Source organism: Nyctereutes procyonoides, unplaced genomic scaffold (assembly GCF_905146905.1).
Source record: "Nyctereutes procyonoides isolate TBG_1078 unplaced genomic scaffold, NYPRO_anot_genome, whole genome shotgun sequence".
NCBI classification, from domain to species: Eukaryota; Metazoa; Chordata; class Mammalia; order Carnivora; family Canidae; genus Nyctereutes; species Nyctereutes procyonoides.
Genome location: NW_026575049.1, coordinates 62,423,304 through 62,441,638, shown reverse-complemented (window position 1 = coordinate 62,441,638; position 18,335 = coordinate 62,423,304). Strand labels below are relative to the sequence as shown.

Sequence of the window (18,335 nt, the reverse complement as noted above, 5' to 3'; positions counted from 1 at the left end):
TAGTGATGAATTCTATGTGATTAGAAATACAAGGTCTTTCTGAAAGGTGGCATCTGAAGATCATGAATCAGCTAATCAGATGATAATTGCAAGAACATATTCCAGGTAGGAGGAACATAGGATGTAATCTTTGAGGCTGGAAAGAATATGACATTAAAGAAAGTAGAAGCAGACTGTATGGAACATATGTATAAGGGGGACTAATTATTTTTTGGGGGGGATAATTATATGAGGTTGGATAAGCAAGGTCAGGTTATTCAGGATCTTAAAGTCATTATAAAGGGATCCCTGGGTGGCGCAGCGGTTTAGCGCTTGCCTTTGGCCCGGGGCGCGGTCCTGGAGACCCGGGATCGAGTCCCACGTCAGGCTCCCGGTGCATGGAGCCTGCTTCTCCCTCTGCCTGTGTCTCTGCCTCTCTCTCTCTCTCTCTCTCTCTCTCTCTGTGTGTGTGTGTGTGTGTGTGACTATCATAAATAAATAAAAACTAAAAAAAAATTTAAAGTCATTATAAAGAGTTTGGATTTGATTTTAGTAATGGGAATCTATTGAAGGGTTTTAAGCAGGTGAGTCATGATGATTTTTAGAAGATCACTTTGGCTTTGAAGTGGATCATAAATTGTAGGATTGTTGGAGTAGAAGCTGGGAGACCAATTGAAAGGTTAGTATGTCGTCTTGGAAAGAAATGATGTATGGTTACTTGTAACGAGGATTGTTGATGGTGATTTTTGAAAATTGAATTTTTGTCCATTTTATTTTCACTTACAAGATTGATGATTCTGGAATTTACAGGAGTAAGCATCACTTAAGCACTTCCCCTCAATTTTTATTTTGTACTGTATCATTTACTGAGATGTGGACTGAAAGAACTTGAGGACTTAATTTTGAGATGCCTGTGGGGCATTTAAGTGGCATTTATGAATTGGGAATATAAGCATATAATTAAGAACAGGATCATTAATTGAGTTATCAGCATAGAGAAAGCTTTTATTAAACACCTCAAAGTGAATGAGGTCTTCTGGGGAGAGAAATCTAGAAAGTGAATAGAAGTGTGTTGAGGATGGAGCCTCTATCAGTTTGCTTTTGCCATGTAAGAAAACAACCTGCAAATCTTAGTGACTTAAAATAACAGCCATTTATTATTTCTTATAGTTCTTAGGCTGACAAGTTCTTTTGATCTGGGCTGACTTGGCTGGAACTGTATGCTCAAAGGATAGTACCTCATTCATATATCCTCTGGTTGATAGGCTGATTGTTACTGGAAGTGGAGGCGAGTTCCTATTCATCTTCCAGTTGGCTAGGTGTTAGTTGGGGCATTAGCCATGTTTCCTTCTTCTAGCAGGATAGCCTGTGTTCCTTTTCTGAGTGAGGAAAGAGTTCCTATCAAGAAAGAGCAAGCTCACAGGCTTTTTAAGCTTCTGTTTTTGTCACATCTCTTATTGTTCCATTAGTCAAAGCAGCTTTCATGGCAAAGTTCAGATTCAAGGGAGTAGAGAAATACATGACATGTCTTGATGGGAACAATGGCAAAATCGTATTTTATTTTATTTATTTTTTTTTAAAAATTTTTTTATTATTTATTTATGATAGTCACAGAGAGAGAGAGGCAGAGACACAGGCAGAGGGAGAAGCAGGCTCCATGCACCGGGAGCCCGACGTGGGATTCGATCCCGGGTCTCCAGGATCGCGCCCTGGGCCAAAGTCAGGCGCCAAACCGCTGCGCCACCCAGGGATTCCCCCAAAATCGTATTTTAAAGACCTTTATGTAAAGTGATAGAAATAGTTTGGGGCCATTTTGCAATCCATTACAAACCCTGAGATTACTAATGTTGAAATGTTGGATAGAGGAGGAAGAACCAACCAGATAAAATGGGCAAGACCTGAGGAAAACCAGTGATGTCTGGAAGCCAAATAAGAATTATGTTTAAGATGTACACATTTTAAAGTGTTTTGGCTGTGTGGGGAGTAGAGGTACTATTAAATGAAAAGCAGCAGTAAATATCATTATTAAACCAGGAACTGTATATGTAACATTTATGAGAATAATAAAGCTTTATGGAAGGAGCTGAATCCAATGTTAAATTACTTGGCTCTTGACAGTTTCTGATTTACAGTGGACTCAGCAAAGGCTGAGTCCTGAGCCTGCCTCAGGTCAATCTTTGAAGCATCTTTTTTTTTTTTAATTTTTAAAATTTAAATTCAATTTGCCAACATATAGTATAACACCTAGTGCTCATCACATCAAGTGCCCTCCTTAGTGCCCATCCCCCAGTTACCTCCCCTGCCCCCCCACCGCCCCTTCCACTGAAGCATCTTTTAGAAATGTTAATCCTAGGATGTCAGGTTATACTTTTATTAAACATTTTGTAGGTATGGAGCAAGTGAATATTATTGATTTATTGAAGAGTCTTTAGGAATATTTTGCAAGTTTTTATGTATGTTTTATTTCTGAATCATTTAAGGTATTTATGCAAGCTCTCTGATCAGGAGTTAAGACAGAGTGCGGCTCGAAATATGGCTGACTTAATGTGGAGCACAGTGAAAGAACCACTGGATACAACGTTATGCTTTGATAAAGAAAGCCTAGATCTTGCATTTAAGTACTTTATGTCACCGACTTTGACTATGAGGTTGGCTGGACTAAGTCAGATAACGGTAAGCTATATTTACTTATTTCGAGTCATTTTTTATTTGCTTTCCACACTTTCATCATCCCCATCATAATACCTGTTATTTATGGACTACTTATGTGAGGCTAAGGTATTTTACATACGTTACTTTGTATTGATAAATAATTTCAGTATTTTCCCTATTTTAAATATGAAAATTAAGCTTAGAATTAGAAGGATTTGTACTTTAGATTTTTTTTTTTAAGGTTTTATTTAAGAGAGTGAGAGAGAAACAAAGCATGTGCATGCAGGAGCAGGGGAACGGGTAGAGGAAGAAGGAGAAGCAGATTCCCTGCTCAGCAGGGAGTCTTACACGGGGTTTGATACCAGGACCCTGGGATCGTGACCTGAGCCCCCCAGCCTCCCCCACACCCCCCTTTTAAAAAGATTTAATCAGTTATTTGAGAGAGAGAGAGAGAGAGAGAGAGAGAGAGAGAGAGAGAACATAAGTAGGATAAAGGGGGAAAGAAACAGACTCCCCATTGAGCGGGAATCCTGACATGGGTCTTAATCTCATGCCCCAGGATCATAATCTTAGCGGAAATCGAGAGTCAGACTCTCAACTGATTTAGTCACCCAGGTGCTGCCCCCCCAACCCCTTTTAAAGTAAACTCTTGGCCCAATGTGGAGCCTCTGTGGAGCCTCCACTCACAATTCCAAAATCAAGAATCCCATGCTCCACTGACTGAGCCAGCCGGGTGCTCTTTCGTCTTCTGGATTTGAGGGTCTCATTCTTTCACCCTTTTTTTTTTTTTAAACTATACGATTTTTGTACATTTAGAAAGTGATCTTTTTTTGGAGAGAAAAAGAATTTAGGAGATTGTAAGTAGATACTTAATTCATGTTCCTGTCAGAAGCCATAGATAGTTGAGTCATAGGCCAAATTTGATTAATAAAAATATTCTATTTGGATTGGACAGTAGCAAATAATGTTTTAAATAGAAATATGTATTATTGTTTTGAGGATGAAATGGGAAGACCTGGTATGCATGAGTCTGTATTCTTGCATAATAGCAATTTGTTAGAGCTAAGTAGATAGCTGAATCCTTTAGGATGAATATGCTTTTTCTGGCTTACCAAGGTCTCCATGAACTTTACTCCTTTGTAGTTCTTGCCTGTTTTTGTAGTGTAGTTATTCTTGAAGTAAGTAGATTATATCCTGGTATTGGACTTTGTAAATATAGAAAATACTTCACATTTTTCTAAACTAAATCTTAAATGTGTTTATTGAGGGTGCCTTTCCTTTAGTGACATACCATTTGCTTGCATTAGATTTTTGTAATTTTCCTTTATTTAGCTTTGCTTTCTCATTTTCTCTCTTGTACTTAGTGGAATAAAGCGTGAGTATTACTGGTAGAATGAAATTATTTTAATATGATAAAGGAAATTACCAGACTAATTGGTAAGTGTGTATGTGAATCTTATTGTTTGTCTAATGTTTTATAATTTTGATCTAGTTACTGATTTTATATATCTCAAATCATGCTTCTTCACAGTTGGTAACATATCAGAAAAAAATTTGTAAAAAATACAAAACTAATTTTTTCTTTAATTATAGAATCAACTTCATACCTTCAATGATGTATGCAATAATGAATCCTTGGTATCAGACACAGAAACGTAAGTAGGAGCATTAATTTATACATAAGTTTATTGTCTTCCTGTGCAGCTGCTTATATGGTAAATGATAATTGTGACTTTATTAGGTTTGAAGTGTTTATTAGTAATTCTTTGCCTTGTGGCTTCGTTTGTACAGTCTTGAAAAAGCTTTCAGAACAATATATTGAAACATTTGTTTTTTAAAAGATACACCAACACATAGTGTTAATGTAAAAATGCAAAAGGGTACTATTTATAAAGGAGAATTTAGTAGTAAAGAATATGGTATTAATAGATTTCAGAAAGTACATTTGATGCTGATAATGTGAAGACCTTATTAGCACATTTTATGGGAAAAAACCAAGTTAACGATGTTCAAGATTGGAAAGAAGTCATTATTATAGCTTAGGGCTTTTCAGTATCTTAGAAATATTTATTTATTCAAGTATTCCATTTAGGGGTTTGTCCAGTGTATAAATCCCTTTTAAAATCTCATTTGGGTAGTAATATCTTTTGCTTGAACAGAGTTGTATAGTTTTAATTAAGTTCATAGTGTAGGTCATTGTTAGAAAATTCATAATAATACGAATAAGTCATATTTTTGCTTTACTCTAACTTCTGTGCACTAACTTTATTTCTTCCCTATGGGGTTAATCTCAGTTGAATCCAACCCTTCATGAATTGGAAAGCCAAAGATGTCTCTTTACTCTTTTTCTTTTCCTGGCTAACGAGTTCTTATCTTTCCAATATATGTTATGGTGATTAGATTTATTATCAGGCCATTCTTTCATCTCTGGAAACATTCTTTATCAGTGATCCCCTTAAAATACGTTGCCTAGAATTGGTCATAGCTTTATAAATTCTGGGTCATGCCTGGAGTGCTATTTCCCACCGTCAAGACATTACATAGACTCCACTATGTAAAACTACAACTCTGGATTTCTCTTTTAATTCCTTAGTAGCCCCCCTCCCCCAGTCTCTTTACTCCATAAGACTGCCTGAGAGAATGTTAAATTTGCCAATGCAGTTATCATCCCATACCTCTGTCGCCCCCCTCTCCCCCCAAAAAAACCCATATATATTCTGGGATATCAATACAGGAACTTCACCTTTCCAGGACTGGTAGATTTTGCTGAAATAGAGATAGGAAGGAATTCCATTAAAAAAAAGAAGTGTAAGGAAATATACATACTAAAGACATTAAGAAAAGGAGGAGAGTCAAAATTTTGAGGAATAAGTGGGTAGAGGTAGTTCAAATTGGGAAGAGAAGGGTTCTTAAAACAGCAAATTGGAACAAATAGAAAAACCATAACTACTGTTGCAGCTTATGAATTGTGTTCTTTTTAGCAGTTTAATTCTGTACCTATCATAAAATTGACCTGTTTTTATAGCAAATTTTAGGGAATTGACAGGTTTGTGTGAAATCATCATATCCATTGTAGAACATTTCCGTTACTTCATAAAGATCCCATGTGCACATTTGTAGTCAGTTCCTAGTCTTATTTTTTGCCCCGCTAATATACTTTTTGTCTCTATAGATTTATTCCTTTTTGGGCATTTCACATGGATGGAATTAGAATAGTCCTCTTTTTCATTTAGTTTATTTCATTTATTCTTTGACTATACTGTTTTTCTTGAGGTTCATTTATGTTGTGGAGTGAATTAGAACGTCAGTACTTTTTTTCCTTTTTTTTTTTAAGATTTTAATTAATTAATTAATTTATTTATTTATTTATGAGAGAGAGAGAGAGAGAGAGAGAGAGAAGCAGAGACACAGGCAGAGGAGAAGCAGGCTCCTGCAGGGAGCCTGATGTGGGACTCAATCCCAGGTCTCCAGGATTTGGCCCTGGGCCAAAGGTGGCACTAAACTGCTGAGCCACCCGGGCTGCCCAGAACTTCAGTACTTTTTATTACAGAATAGGATTACACTATGTAGATACAACATTTTGTTGTTGGCTATTTTAATTATTTTTACTCTTTGGTTAGTATGAATAATGGTCCTTTATTTTACTTCTTAGAGGATTTATTTGTTTTAGAGAGAGTGTGTGTTTGTGCCTATATGCAAGCAGCAGGGAGGGGCAGAGGGAGCGGGAGACAATCTCAGGCCGACTCCTCACTGAGTGCAGAGCCTGAGGTGAGGTCAGTCTTAGGACCTTGAGATCATGACCTGAACCAAAATCAAGAGTATGATGCTTAACCAATTGAGCCAGCCAGACGCCTTCTGAATGATGCTTCTTTAAATATACATGTCCATATCTTTTTATAGACATGTTTTCTTTTTTGGTAAATAGTATAATTGCTGGTTTGCTCATTTATCTCATTTTTTATTTTTATTTTATTTTTATCTTTTTTTATCTCACTTTTTAAAAAAATTGTCAAAAAATATTTTCCAACATAACTGCATCATTTTACATTCCTACTAGTATGAGTGTTATGAGGGATCTAGTTTCTGCCCATTCTCAGGAGCACTTGTTATTATGTGTTTTTGATTATAGCTGTGCTACTGGGTATAAATAAATATTTCATTATGGCTTTAATTTGCATTTCCCTAATTAATGATGGTAAACATCTTTTTATATGGTTACTTGCCTTTCTGTTTTATGTCCTGTTTTGTTTTGGTTTTGGTAAATTGTTTATGCATTTTATTTTATTTTTTTGCCTAGTTTTTAGTTGAATTGTCTTTTTTTATGGACTAGCATAAGATGTCTACTACAGAATGTTCATGGGTCCTTAGGAAGACTATACTTAGCTTTCCTCCCCTCTTTGCTGTGATAATGATGCACATGAATGTCCTGGCAGTTTCTCTCAAGAATATTAACAGTACTGAAAAGAGAGGCAAACGCCAGGTTCTAATTAGGCCGTGCTCCAAAGTCCTCTTCTGGTTTCTAAACTGATGATGAATCATGTTTACATTGGCAAATATGAAATCGTTGGTAAGCACAGGACTGGGAAAATTGTTTTGAACCTCATAGGTTAAACAAGTGTGGAATGATCGGTCCCAGATTTGATGTACATGTCAAAGATCTAGAAAAATGGCAGAAAATCTGCTCCTGTCCTGCCAGTTTGGTTTCATTGTAATGACAACCTCAGGTGATTGCATGGACCAGAAAGAAAGAAGATGAAAATGGAAGGAAACATCCGGGGATTCATTTTCTAGGGATCTAATACAGAAGTGCAAATAAAATGCCTCAGTGGACTTTGGTCCTTCCCAAAAAAAAAAAACAAAAACAAAGAAAAAACTGTTTATTTTGACGTTTTGTATAGATGTCTGCTAGGTCTAATGAGTTTGTGATATTGTTTGCTTTCTGCCTAGTTCTATTACTGAGAGTAATTACTGAAATCTCTAATTCCATTTAATCCTCATTTTGTGTTGTATACCGTATTTGTGAATTTGCCTGTTTGCTGCAATTTATTTCTAACCCCCAAATCAACACTTGTGCTGCTTTTCATGGTCATTTGTGGACATGCAGAGAGGTGTAAAAAATCTGAGCTGCTCAACATGCACATTCCCAGCTGAAGGCAAACAAGGTGATGCTCTGCCTTCTTTTGTTAGCGCTGGCACAGAGGTGACCAGAGAATGGAAATGGTAGGCAGTGCATTGTAGTTGCAAAGCTCAGTTCTGAGGCCATCTGAGTAGAAAGTGAACCCCGACAGGTTAGTGGGACAGCCTTAGCCATATCATTTAAACACTTCTGAAGCTCATTTTGTAAGATAACAGAAAAAGGAAGATAAGTTGTGTGTGTGTGTGTTTTTTTTTTTTTTTTTTTTAGGACTTAAGATGAAAGTGTTTTAGTATTAATTTAGTGCAGCAACTTTAAAGAACTGTCAGGAGCAACAAAATTGACTGTATTGTCTTTATTTCCCATCAGTTGTGTGTGTGTATATAATGGCATAGTATTCAACCATAAAAAAGAATGAAATATTGCATTCCATGACAACGTGGATAAGACCTTGAGGATGTTAACTAAGTGAGATAAGTCATAGAGAAAGATGTAGGAACTCATTTGTGGGCTTGAGAAACAACAAATGAAAGCTTGTAGGTGATTATCAGAGGTGGAGGATGGGGAGTGAGTGAAATGGGTGAAAGGACTCAACAGGCATAAACTTCAGTTAGTAAGTTAGAGTTGTAATGTATAGTATGTTGACTATAGTAATACTGTACTACATATTTGAAAGTTGCTAAGAAATTAGATCTTAAAGGTTACTATTACAAGGAAAAAAACTATTTGTAATTGCATGGTGATGGATGTTAACTAGACTTAGTTTGGTGATCATTTCATAATATATACAAATACTGATCATTGTTTTACACCTGAAACTAATAAAATGTTGTAGGTCATAGCCCCTGGCATCTTTACAGAAGGGGTACCTTCCTTGCATCACCCTTAAGTGGGAACTTCAAGATAAATTTTAGTTCTGTGAATGCGTGTCTTTAAATTAATTTTGCATATGGATTGTAGAACAAATTGTGTACTTAGATCATATAAGATATGCATTTAAACAAATCCAGTCTTCCAATCAGTGGCAAATGGAAAGTCACATTATTGTACTTAGTAATGCTTCTAAAGAGCACCCACTTTATGATGCAGTTGATAAAGATGCTAATAAGGACTTTTACCCATTAAAGCAGCAGGTGAGAATAATTTGAAAAAGGATTCAAGGGGTCGGTATTAGCTAATTTAGTGCAGTGGATTTATGTGTGTGCCACAGAGAGTAACAAGAATTGGCTGTATTATCTTTTTCTCCCTTCAATTCTGTTGTTTTTTGTTTCATGTATTTGGTACATTTTTTTTTAGATCCACATATGTTTATAGTTGTCATGTTCAAAATAATTTCATCTTTTTCTCAGTAAAAAATGTCCTACTTTATTATCTTTTTAAAAAGTTGTATTTAAATTCAATTAACATACAAGGTATTACTGGTTTCAGAGGTAGAGGTCAGTGGCTTTTCTCATCAGTCTTTTAGAGAGCACACACCTGTGAGTTGGGGAGGAGGAGACAGAGCAAAGGAAGAGAGAGAATCTTAAGCAGGCTCCATGCCTAGCCCTGGACCCAATATGGAGCTCAATCTCTAATCCCTGAGATCATGACCTGAGCTGAAATCAAGAAGTCAGATACTAAATGGACTGAGCCACCCAGGCGTGTTCCTTATCAATCTTAAATAATACTCAGTGCTATTACGTCATGTGCCATCCTTAATGTCCATCACCCAGTCACCCCATCCCCGCACCATCCTCCTCTCCAGTAACCCTTCATGTGTTTCCTGTGATTAAGAGTCTCTTATGGTTTGTCTCCTCAGATTTTGTCTTGTTTTATTTTTGCCTCTCTTCCCCTAATGATTCTCTTGTTTCTTAAATTGCTCATATGAGTGAGATCATGTGATAATTGTCTTTCTCTGATTGACTTATTTCACTTAGCAAATATCCTCTAGTTCTATCCATGTTGTAAATGGCAAGATTTCAATTTTTAAAAAATTTTATTTATTCATTCATGAGGGATACATAGAAAGAGGCAGACACACAGGCAGAGGGAGAAGCAGGCTCCTCATAGGGAGCCTGATGTGAGACTTGATCCCTGGACTAGGATCACGCCCAGAGCCAAAGGCAGACACTCAACCGCTGAGCCATGCAGGTGTTCCAAGATTTCATTTTTTTGATAGAGTAGTATTCCATCGTGTGTGTGCGTGTGTGTATATAAATATATACACCACATCTTCTTTGTCTATTCACCTGTCAGTGGACATCTGGGCTCTTTCCATAGTTTGGCTACTGGGGACATTGCTGCTATAAACATTGGGGTGCAGGTACCCCCTTCGGATCACTGCATTTGTATCTTTGGGGTAAATACCCAGTAGTGCAGTTGCTGGATTGTAGGAGAGCTCTATTTTCAACTTTTTGAAGAACCTCCAAACTGTTTTCCAGAGTGGCTGCACCAGCTTGCATTCCCACGAATAGTGTAAGAGGGTTCCCCATTCTCTGCATCCTTGCCAACATCTGTTGTTTCCTGACTTGCTAGTTTTAGCCATTTGACTGGTATAAGGTGATATCTCATTGTGGTTTTGATTTGTATTTCTCTGATGCCGAATGATATTGAGTGTCTGTTGGCTCGATTTGTCTCTTTTAAACATTTTGTGTTTGGTTTTTTATATGTTTTGTTTTTCTGTTTCGCCTTTACTGCCTTTATCCTAGTATACCATCTTAATTCCATTGATTTTATTTATTTATTTTTTATTTATAAGATTTTATTTATTTATTCATGAGAGAGGCAGACACACAGGCAGAGGGAGAAGCAGGCCCCCTGTGGGGTGGGAGTGGGGGTGGGGGAAAGCCTGATGCTGGACTCCATCCCAGGTCCCCGGGATCACAACCTGAGCCAAAGGCAGATGCTCCACCACTGAGCCATCCAAGTGCCCCAATTCCATTGATTTTTTAATACTTCAAAAATTATTTTTTTTAATGGCTGCATTATAGGTTACAGTAAGCATCTTAATTGCTTCCTCTTTACCTCAGATTTCCTAAATATTAATAATAATTTAGTGAAACACAGAAACATTGTTCCAGTATAGCTCTGTTTCTTTGCTTCTGGTGAGAAATCAGCTGTTAAACTTACTGGGGTTCCCCTTTTAGACATATTTCACTTTCTCTTTCTAATATCAAGATTTTGCTCTTCATCTTTGGCTTTTATTTTATTTTATTTTTTAAAGATTTTATTTATTTATTCATGAGAGACACACACACACACAGAGAGGCAGAGACAGAAGCAGAGGGAGAAGCAGGCTCCACGCAGGGAGCCCGACGTGGGACTCAACCCCGGGTCTCCAGGATCACACTCTGGGCCACAGGTGGCACCAAACCGCTGCGCCACCAGGGCTGCCCCATCTTTGGCTTTTAACAGTTTAATGAGGAGGCTAGCTGTTTCTCCCTGGGTGTATCTTAGTTGGAATTTGTTGTGATTTCTGGATGTTTAGATGAACATTTTTTAGCAAAGTGGTATATTTTGGCCATAATTTATGTAGTTTGCTTTGGTTTTGGTCTTCCCACTTCTTCTGGGAATCCACTTATATGTAAGTTTCTGCAGCCCTGAGTAGTTGTGATTAATAATGTTCAGCTTTGGGCAGCCCCGGTGGCGCAGCGGTTTGGCGCCGCCTGCAGCCCAGGGCATGATCCTGGAGACCCTGGATCGAGTCCCACGTCAGGCTCCCTGGATGGAGCCTGCTTCTCCCTCTGCCTGTGTCTCTGCCTCTCTCTCTATCTCTCTGTGTCTCTCATGAATGAATAAATAAAATCTTTTAAAAAAAAATAATGTTCAGCTTTATACTTGGCTAAATTGTAGTTATAATTCTGAATCCTTACAAAAGTCTATGGGTCTCCTTATAATATCCTTCAAGATACTAAAAAAATGAGGTTTATTTTTTATAATTGCTGAATTGTCTTTATGTTTAGGAGAGGGTCAGAAAATTGACTCAAGGATCATAGCTTTTATAGGGATGTCCAAGAATAGATAAATCATTAGTTTTATTTTTATTTAATTTATTTTGGAGATAAAGCAAGTGAGCAGGGAGGAGAAGCAGAGGGAGAGGGACAAGCAGATTGTGCTGAGCACAGATCCTGACATGGGCTTGATCCCATGACCCTTAGATCATTCATTATCTGAGCTGCAATCAAGAGTTGGACACTTAATTGTCTTGGGACACACAGGTGCCCCATTTTGTTCCTAAAGATTTTATTTATTTTTAGAGAGAATGTGCATGTGAGGGGATATCAATAGTTTTAATGTTTTCCCTTTTGAAGCCCATACACCTAACTCATAGCTTGCTTTTTCCTCCTTAGACTTAAAAGGCTTTTTAAATTTAATTCTTATATAGGTAAATAAGATAAATTATTTCATCTTTTCAGTTTTTCTGTGTATAATTCATATAGATGGAAAGATGTGGGAGCTCTTGTGGCCAGTCCTGTTTTGAAATCTATTTTCTTCCATTTAGAATATACCTGTCACTACTTTTTTCATTAAATGTTTGGTAATAGCCTGTATTTCTTTTTTCTTTCTTTCTTTCTTTCTTTCTTTCTTTCTTTCTTTCTTTCTTTCTTTCTTTCTTTCTTTCTTTCTTTCTTTCTTTCGATATACCTGTCACTACTTTTTTCATTAAATGTTTGGTAATAGCCTGTATTTCTTTTTTCTTTCTTTCTTTCTTTCTTTCTTTCTTTCTTTCTTTCTTTCTTTCTTTCTTTCTTTCTTTCTTTCTTTCATTCATTCATGATTTTATTTATTTATTCATGAGAGGCACAGGCAGAGGGACAAACAGGCTCCATGCAGGGAGCCCGATGTGGGACTCGATGCCAGGTCTCCAGGATCACACCCTGGGCTGAAGGCGGTGCTAAACCACTGAGCCACCCAGGCTGCCCTGGTAATAGCCATTTAAAAATATTTTTAAAGAAATAGGCAATCTGAAGAAGCCTGTATTTATTAAAGAAATTGAATCAAGATTTACTGACTTTGCTGGAGTGCTTGGGTGGCTCAGTTGGCTAAGCATCCAACTCTTAATTTCAGCTCAGGTCATGATCTTGGGGTTATGAGATCAAGCCCTGTGTTGGGCTCTGTGCCTGCTTAAGATTTTCTCTCCCCCTCTCCCTCCAACTCCCCCAAAAAAGCATTACGGACTTTGTCAAACAGCATCAGGCCCATATGTGTTCATTGGTGAATTCTATCATTTAAAGAAGAAATTTAAGGAAGAAGTTACCCTAATACCAAAGACATGTAAGAAAACTACAGCCCAGTATGTCTCATGAATATAAATGCAAAAATCCTTGTAGAATATAAGCAAATCACCTCCAGTAATATGTAACAAGAACTATATACCACAACCAAGTAAGTTTTATTTCAGGGATACAAGCCTATTTCAATTCATGTGATCCATCACATCAACAGGCTAAGGGAAAAAAAATCACACAATCATGAATAAAGAAAAAACATTTGGCAAACTCAGACATTCAAGGTAAAAACTGAGTGAATCAGAGAGAACTTCCTCAACTTGGTAAAGAAATTACAGCGAGCATTATTTTACTAGAACCTCAAAGGTTTTCCAGTCAGGAATAAGCAAAAAGGTATTTGGTCTCATCATGGTCTTTTAACATTGTACTGGAATCCTACCTAATGCAGTAAGGCAAGGCAAGGAAACAAAATTTGGGACAGATTGGGAAGCAAGAAATTGATCTTTGATTGGAGATGACATGATCATCTGTATAGAAAATCTGAAAGAATTGATGGACTCATGGAACCTAGCGAGCAAGTACAGCAAGGTTTGGGAAAGAATGATAATAACATTTTAATGTGTTAACTGTCTTTATTATTTAATTTTAGGTCCATTGCAAAAGAACTTGCAGACTGGCTTATCAGCAACAATGTGGTAGAGCATATATTTGGACCAAATTTACATATTGAGGTTTGTGAACAATTATATGACTGATCTATTAAGAGAAGAATACTTTAGAAGATTAGCTATAATGAGATTTTCTTTTCCAGATTATCAAACAGTGCCAAGTGATTTTGAACTTTTTGGCAGCAGAAGGGAGATTGAGTACTCAGCATATTGACTGTATTTGGGCTGCAGCACAGGTAATATTAACTGGTCACATTTATTAAGTGCTTCCTTATTATTTGTTCTAAGTGTTTTATTCCCTTATGAGGTAGATCTGTTCTAATTTTATAGCTGAAGAAACTGAGACATAGAGAAAGTTGGGTATGGAATCTGTGGAATCTGGCTTTTCACAATCTATGTCTTCCTACATTACGGGTAGAATTGAAGGAAATGAGAATTAGTCAATTAGACATTGTACATGAAACCATCTTGGTTTTTTAAGAGACATTTACCTATTATGTTTTGTTGTTATATAGTAAACCATTCTATCCTGAATGTTGTGTTGGTATTTTTCTTTCCTGTTATACTGGTTTTTTTTTTTCTTTAGTCTTTTGAATATGCATATATATGCACGGCTCAAAAAAAAAAAGTCTATGTTATGTATTTCCCTCCCTCCTGTCCCTGTTTCCCAGGAATGCAGATCTTCTCAGGGTACATCATATTTTCTACATAAGTGGCTACCTGTAAGCTTTTCTCTTGTCTTTTTTTTGGGGGGGGGGGGCTGGGCTCTTTATTACAAATGTTGCATACTAAATGGAGTTGGCTCCCCCCCATTTTATTCTGAAGATTATTGCTACATATCACTACATAAAACACCGATTTTTTTAAAGAGAGCATAGTGTTTTAGTATGATATTTAATTCCCATTCATAGGCATTATTTTTTCCCAATCTTTCCTGCTACAAACAATGCCAAAGTAAATTGTAACATGTTCATTTCATCCATGTGCAAAATTATTATGTAGGATAAATCTTTTGAGGAGAATTATTAAGCATCTGTTTGGTTTACATGTGGTACATAATGGTACGATAATGCCTCCTCATCTTCCTCAATACATTGTGCCCTACACTACTTGATATTTGCTAAACTGATGGGTGAAATGTATATTTTAAATTTGCATTTTGTTTATGTGAATCACATTGCAAATCTTGTGTTTAAGAGCCATTTTTGTTTCCTTTGTTGAGAATCTCTCTTAATATTCTTTGTTATTTAGCAGTGATTTTACTTGTTCTTTTTTGTAGGAGACCTTTATATATCAGTGAAATTGGAGTTGAGTCTGTGTTAAGAGTTATGACTATTTTTCTACTTTGATGTTGTCTTTTGGTTAAGGTGGTTTTTGCTGTTCAGTTTCATGTTTGTGGTTTTAAACTTGTGGTTGAATTTTTTTATGGCCTGTGGACGGTTTGAAATGCCTTTTCCAACTCCACAGTTATAAGAAAGTTCTCCTTTATTTCCTTCCTGTACATTTTCTGTTTTAATTTTATGTTTTAGTCTTTTTTTAAAAAGATTTTATTTATTTGAGAGAGAGCAAGAGCGAGAACATGAGTGATGAGTGGTACAGAGGAGCAGAGGAAGAAGGAGAAGCAGACTCCCCTCTGAGCAGGACCCTGGGATCATGACCTGAGCCAAAGGCATTCACTTAACTGACTGAGCCACCCAGGCACCCCTATATTTTAGTCTTTGATCCATTTGGAATTTTTCTTGGTTCAAGGTGTCATGTACCTAACTTTTAACCCCATTTTTTTGCTACGTAGTTGTCCCTATTCCACTTGTTCAGTAGTTCTTTTCCTTATTGAATTGACATACCAGTTTTATTTTGATGAGGTCAATTTTTGGAGTCTGTAGATTCACCTATCAGTATAGGCAGTCATGATCTGTATACCAGGGATTGGCAGACTTTTTTGGCTTGGTAAACAAAGTTTTTGGGCCGGCCACTTCATTTTGTAAATATTTTTTGCAACATAGCCTTGCACGTTCTTTTGCATATTGCCTGTAGCTACTTCCATACTGTAGTGGCAGAGTATAGTACTTGTAGAGACCTTATCACTTTCAATTCTAATATATTTACTGTTTAGTCCTTTAAGAAAACATTTGCTGATTGTGGGTTTATACTAATGTCTTTACCTTTTTTTTGTTGTTGGTCTTTGGTAGTATTGGTATCTGTCAGGGCTGGTTCTTTTTTATATATTTTTAGGGAATTTTTCTATTTTCTCATGTAAGTTTTAGCACTGACTTATTTAAAAATACTGTGTGTGTGTTTTTTTTTTTTTTTTAAAGATTTTATGTATTCATGAGAGACACAGAGAGGCAGAGACGTAGGTTGAGGGAGAAGCAGGCTCCTTGTGGGGAGCCTGATGCAGGAGTCGATCCCAGGACTACGGGATCTCAACCTGAGGTGAAGGCAGACGGTCAACCTTTGAGCCATCCAGGCGCCTCTCTTTAAAAAATACTGTAATCGTAATTGCGATAATGATGAAATTGAAGAGAACTAAAGTTGTCTTCTTCTCTAAAGCTTAAACTATTTTTTTTTTGCTTAAACTATTTTTTTGTGTGAGATTCAATTTAAAGTTACTTGTCTATAAATTTTATGTTAAGCTTATTGTTAGAATTTAAGTTACATTTATTATTGCTATGATAATAGCCATTTCTCCCATTATGTTTTTCTTTCTTCCATTATAGTTGATTACTGCGTATATTCATAAACTTTTTATATAAACATTTTCAAATTTTTGATAATTGTATGCCTTGAGACCTTATGTCTTTGGTTGTGCTAATTTTTTAACACTTTTTTTACTTCCTGTATTTGATATTGTATATTTATACATGAATGTCATTTCAATAAATTAAAGAAGCACTTTTCTGTTTCAGAACAAAGGAAAATTTTCTTTCGTAATTTTCTGAAAATGTTAACTTATTTTAGTAGATTTAAAATTTTTATTTTGTTCATAGCAAAACTGGAAAAAGAGAACAATGATACATTAAGTAATATAGAATAAATAGCTAGGAATAGTGGAACATTCTTTATTGAAACTGAAGTTAATTAAATTGATCATTGATAGTATGGCCTATTAAAGGTTTTAGCATTTTGCCCTAGCAAGAATTTAAAGTAACCTCGGAAGGGAATAATTAAATATTGGGATATTATCTGTGAGACAGCAAAAACTTAAAAATATCTGTAAGAGATTATATAAAATAAGTGTATCTTAAGGGTTAATTTAATTGAGTCTGCAGTTCATTACTACTTTACTTCTGAAACTACCACAGATTTAAAATGACTAGGAATTTTTACATTTTGAGTTTTTAAAAATTTGAGCACTAAATATAATTTCAGAGTGTCTTGGTCTGGTTAGTTTCATGCAGTGTCACCTGAATCTTTTTTTTTCTTCTGTCTGGAGTAAGTTTTTGAGCTCACTGCTCACCTGAGATACACAGACACACACACATACACACACACACGGTTCACCCATAGTAATTGGATTGGCTGCTGCTGTTTTCATTGTTTGTATCTTAGCTCTTACACTGGAATCCAAGGAGAAAATAGACAAAGGTGACAAATGGATTTGAAATTGATAGAAAAAGAAGTGTTTGTAAATATTTGAAAAATGCTTATATTTGTAATTAAATGTAAGTTCAAATAATGTAGTGGCATTTTCATGTATTGGTTAGTTCCTATTATGTTTAGTAATGCATTACATTGACCAGAGTGTGGTATAACTTTTGGGAAGCAATATAGCAGTTCTATTTCTGGTAACTTATTCTGTAAATACATGTACATGAAGATGTTCTGGTACAGCATTGACTATACGAGCAGATACAGAATGTCATTGTAAGGACCACTTAAATGAGTTTTGGGAAATTCATATAATAGAATGCTTTGTAGCCAAGAGAAGAATTAAAGGTCCTATATTATGTTTGTGTGGAATAATACATAAGAAATAGTTTCCCTAAACACTGCATAGGTAATAGATCTTTTATTGAGAGAAAATCCCAAGTACACAATGTATTCTCCCAATGTATATTTGAACAGTTATAAAAAGAGGATACACACACACACACACACACACACACGCACTTTGTACTTATGAATGCCTGGAACTATTTGGAAAAATAAGAAATTTTAATAGATTTGTTTCTGGGCAAGTGGCCTAGGATAGATGGAAGACTTCATTTTTATTGTCTATACTTATGTAAACTTTGAAACTTTTGCATGTGTATATTAGTTTTTCAGTAAATACAAGGACTAGTATATAATGTTAAAGCAAATATTTCGACCTTTAAATGATTCTGTACCATTTAAAGTTACTGTTCTGGTTTGATTAAGTTACCTTTTTTTCCCCCTCTACACACCTTTTCACCATAAAATGTTTCAGACATAGGACATCAAAAATGCCTTCAGAATTCTTGCACTCTTGGAATTTATTGTTAAATGTTTTCCAAGTTTGACGAATACTTGCATAAATGCACGGAAATTACTGATATAAGATAATTTTATCTTAAAATGGAGCTAATTTGGGGGGTAGATCTTTGTGTCAATGACAAAAGTCAGATCTCTAGGATTTAGAAGGACTTAAGTGTCTTCTGATTTAGATAATGCATTATGTACGTAATTGTTATTAGTTTCTCAGAAGGATTAGTGATGACTAATTTTAGATGCATT

The 18,335-nt window shown here is 36.0% G+C and overlaps 1 protein-coding gene across 2 annotated transcripts in view; it reads left to right on the top strand.

Moving 5' to 3' along the window:
- The window catches only part of USP34 (ubiquitin specific peptidase 34), a 248,230-nt gene that overhangs the window by 81,571 nt on the left and 148,324 nt on the right, over window positions 1-18,335 (top strand). For both annotated transcript variants that reach the window (XM_055329090.1, XM_055329092.1), the window contains exons 7-10: window positions 2,460-2,652; window positions 4,225-4,286; window positions 13,622-13,703; window positions 13,784-13,876. In XM_055329090.1, the coding sequence (XP_055185065.1) occupies window positions 2,460-2,652; window positions 4,225-4,286; window positions 13,622-13,703; window positions 13,784-13,876 (430 nt within the window). The remainder of the gene's footprint in view (window positions 1-2,459; window positions 2,653-4,224; window positions 4,287-13,621; window positions 13,704-13,783; window positions 13,877-18,335) is intronic.